At 38.5% G+C, this 2480-nt stretch overlaps 1 protein-coding gene across 2 annotated transcripts in view; it reads right to left on the bottom strand.

Annotated features, from left to right (window-relative positions):
- The window catches only part of LOC122357612 (rho guanine nucleotide exchange factor 6-like), a 5406-nt gene extending 3954 nt beyond the window's left edge, over positions 1 to 1452 (bottom strand). The window contains exons 1-3 of one of the 2 annotated variants that reach the window (XM_043257035.1): positions 1341 to 1452; positions 1071 to 1250; positions 632 to 652 (exon numbers count right to left, since the gene is read on the bottom strand). In XM_043257035.1, coding sequence (XP_043112970.1) covers positions 632 to 652; positions 1071 to 1250; positions 1341 to 1436 — 297 coding nt within the window. In that variant the 5' untranslated portion in view covers positions 1437 to 1452. The remainder of the gene's footprint in view (positions 1 to 631; positions 653 to 1070; positions 1251 to 1340) is intronic. The other variant, XM_043257036.1, reaches the window with a different exon arrangement.
- Between the last annotated feature and the right edge of the window lie 1028 nt (positions 1453 to 2480).

The raw sequence follows: 2480 nt of genomic DNA, 5'->3' as shown, positions 1-2480 counted from the left end.
ATGTTTACTCAGATCAATAATTACAAAAAAATAGCATTAACTTCTAAAGCCAATTGTCTGCCACACTAATATAATATACTTAGGGATTTCTCAACAAATTTGATTAAATACTCACATTTAATAAAATGTTTATGTTTTGACTGATTTTGATCAAATTGAAGCCCAACATTTCTTTATACTGTACGCATGTGTACACCTTTGTTGTTTTTGGTTGTATAAGTATCACACCATCTTTGTAAATATGACAGCAGTTTTTTTCATGCAGGAAAAGGCTTGGTTGGGTTTGTGGGTATATTGATTAAAAACGATAAGCTTTGAAGGTTGAGAAGCAGGATATGATTCAGTGCATTGTTTACTGCCTGCCAACATTTTGCCATTGTATCTGAACTCCCTTCTCTATTAATAAAAACGTAGCATAAGATCACAGATTTCGAATGAATGCGTCTTAAGCAGAGATCACTGGAGAGGGAGTAGAAGATACTACCGCAAACAACACCGGAAATGGGCGGCTCTCCACAGAATTGAAGAGAAAAAGACAGATGAGCATGGATCCAGCGTGCAACACCGGTGCTAGCCGAGCACACAGACACACGTACTCACACAAAACACACAGACACACATCTACTCTTACCTTCAGGATATAAGACATCCTCTAAAGAAGCAGAAAATGGAGAGAGAATGAAGATGTGTATGAGAATAAAAGAACGGCCTGACAGGAATATGATGGAAAGATCAGTGAGAGGTGAACATTAATTGTTGCAGAGAAACAGAAAATTTCACATGCATTTCATGGTCGTGACTTACACCCTTGGCAAAGAGGCCATGCACATTAATAAGATGTTTGAGTGGGCTTTGGGTAGAGTTAGCTAATTTGCAGCTTACAGACCACTAAACATTCCACTTAAATCTGATATAACAACACCTCCACCGCAACTTGTGGTGAAGGCGATGAAGAAAACAGTCAGAGTAGCTCTGTGTGCATCGGTTTCCTGTTAGGACCACCAAGAACACACAAAGGTAAATTACGCTCCCACTCAAGATCTCTTATGACTGTTTTCCAGAAAGCGTACCTCTTTATATCCTAGCGCCGCGGAGGGCTTGAGGGGCGGTGCTGGTCTCAGACAACTCAAGGACCATGGCTTGGTGATCTTGGGGGGTTCAAGAGGGCCTCGGTTAGCCACAGCAGTACCGAAACCGTGCAAGTGGTGGGACGGTGTGCCAGCCATAGGTGTAGGCTTTACCTCAACACTCTGTTCATGCGAAATACACAAGAAGTTAAAGATTCACCTGTAGGCGGTCATCAAACTGAGAAACATAAATATAAAAAAAAATTTAATTACCTTAAATATTGTTCCGACTGGACTTCCTAGCTTGGTGTAAGGGTGAAGATTTTCCAACCACTCCAGCAGCTCCTGTGCACTACTGCAGAACACCATGGTGCGGTCTATTGTCCCACCTACAAAGACAAACAAAACACGGTCAGCAAGATAGAAGACACAACAACAATGCTGCAACGGTTCAAGCATGCTTCCTTAAAGGAAGAGTTTGCCCCAAAAATTAATATTATGAGTATAATTGACTCACCACCAAGCCATAATGCCGGTGGATAGTGACTAATCTTATAAAAACCCATCAATCTGCTTTAGAAGACAAAAGCGGAAGGCATATAGGTTAGTTTTATGATGGATATATGCGACTTATGGAGCTTTAAAATAACGGCCACTATCCACCAGCATCACTAAGCTCGGAAGCCAGGATAAAAAAAATGTTAAAACTCAGATTGTGTTCGTCTGAAAGAAGGAAGTTATATACACTATACATCCTGAATGGCTTGGGGGTAATAAATTATTTGGTCAAAATTATTTAAACTGTTCCTTTAAATTACAAGTTTTGTGTGGAAATTAGTACCAATCTAATATGCTGATTTGCGGCTAAATGTTAAAAACAGCTGTGAAGCTGAAAATAACAATGCAACATTTAAAACATCTTTACTGTCACATTTTATTAAGTTAACACATGCTTGTTAAAAAAAAACCCACCCATTTTAATATTTTATATAGGGATAATATTCCCTTTATTCTGTTAACTCAATAACCGCTGCAACCAGACCAAGAAGTCAATAGGATTTGGAACAGAGTCAGTAAATAAAGTGATACAGAAGAGCTATAAAAATGGCTTTAGAAGACATGGAATGTAGCATACAAAATCACATTGATTACTTTTCTAGTGATTTATTCAGTCCTTTCTGGATTTTACCAGATGATCTTTATGTAAAATATCTACATAAGAACTTCCTTACTTTGTGTTTCACGAGTTAAAAAAGCAAGCGAGCAAAGTGCCAATTTTCATTTTCGGTTGAACGATTGCTTTAATAACTCAAGTGCACATGCTGTCTGCTTGTTAATGTAAGCTCCAATGCTGCCCGCGGCTATAAAAACAGCTCATACGAGCAGCATTAAAAAAAAAAAAAAAAACACACC

This window comes from Puntigrus tetrazona, chromosome 14 (genome assembly GCF_018831695.1).
Source record: "Puntigrus tetrazona isolate hp1 chromosome 14, ASM1883169v1, whole genome shotgun sequence".
NCBI classification, from domain to species: domain Eukaryota; kingdom Metazoa; phylum Chordata; class Actinopteri; order Cypriniformes; family Cyprinidae; genus Puntigrus; species Puntigrus tetrazona.
Note: the sequence above shows the minus strand (reverse complement) of the source record. Positions and strands in the feature narration are given on the sequence as shown.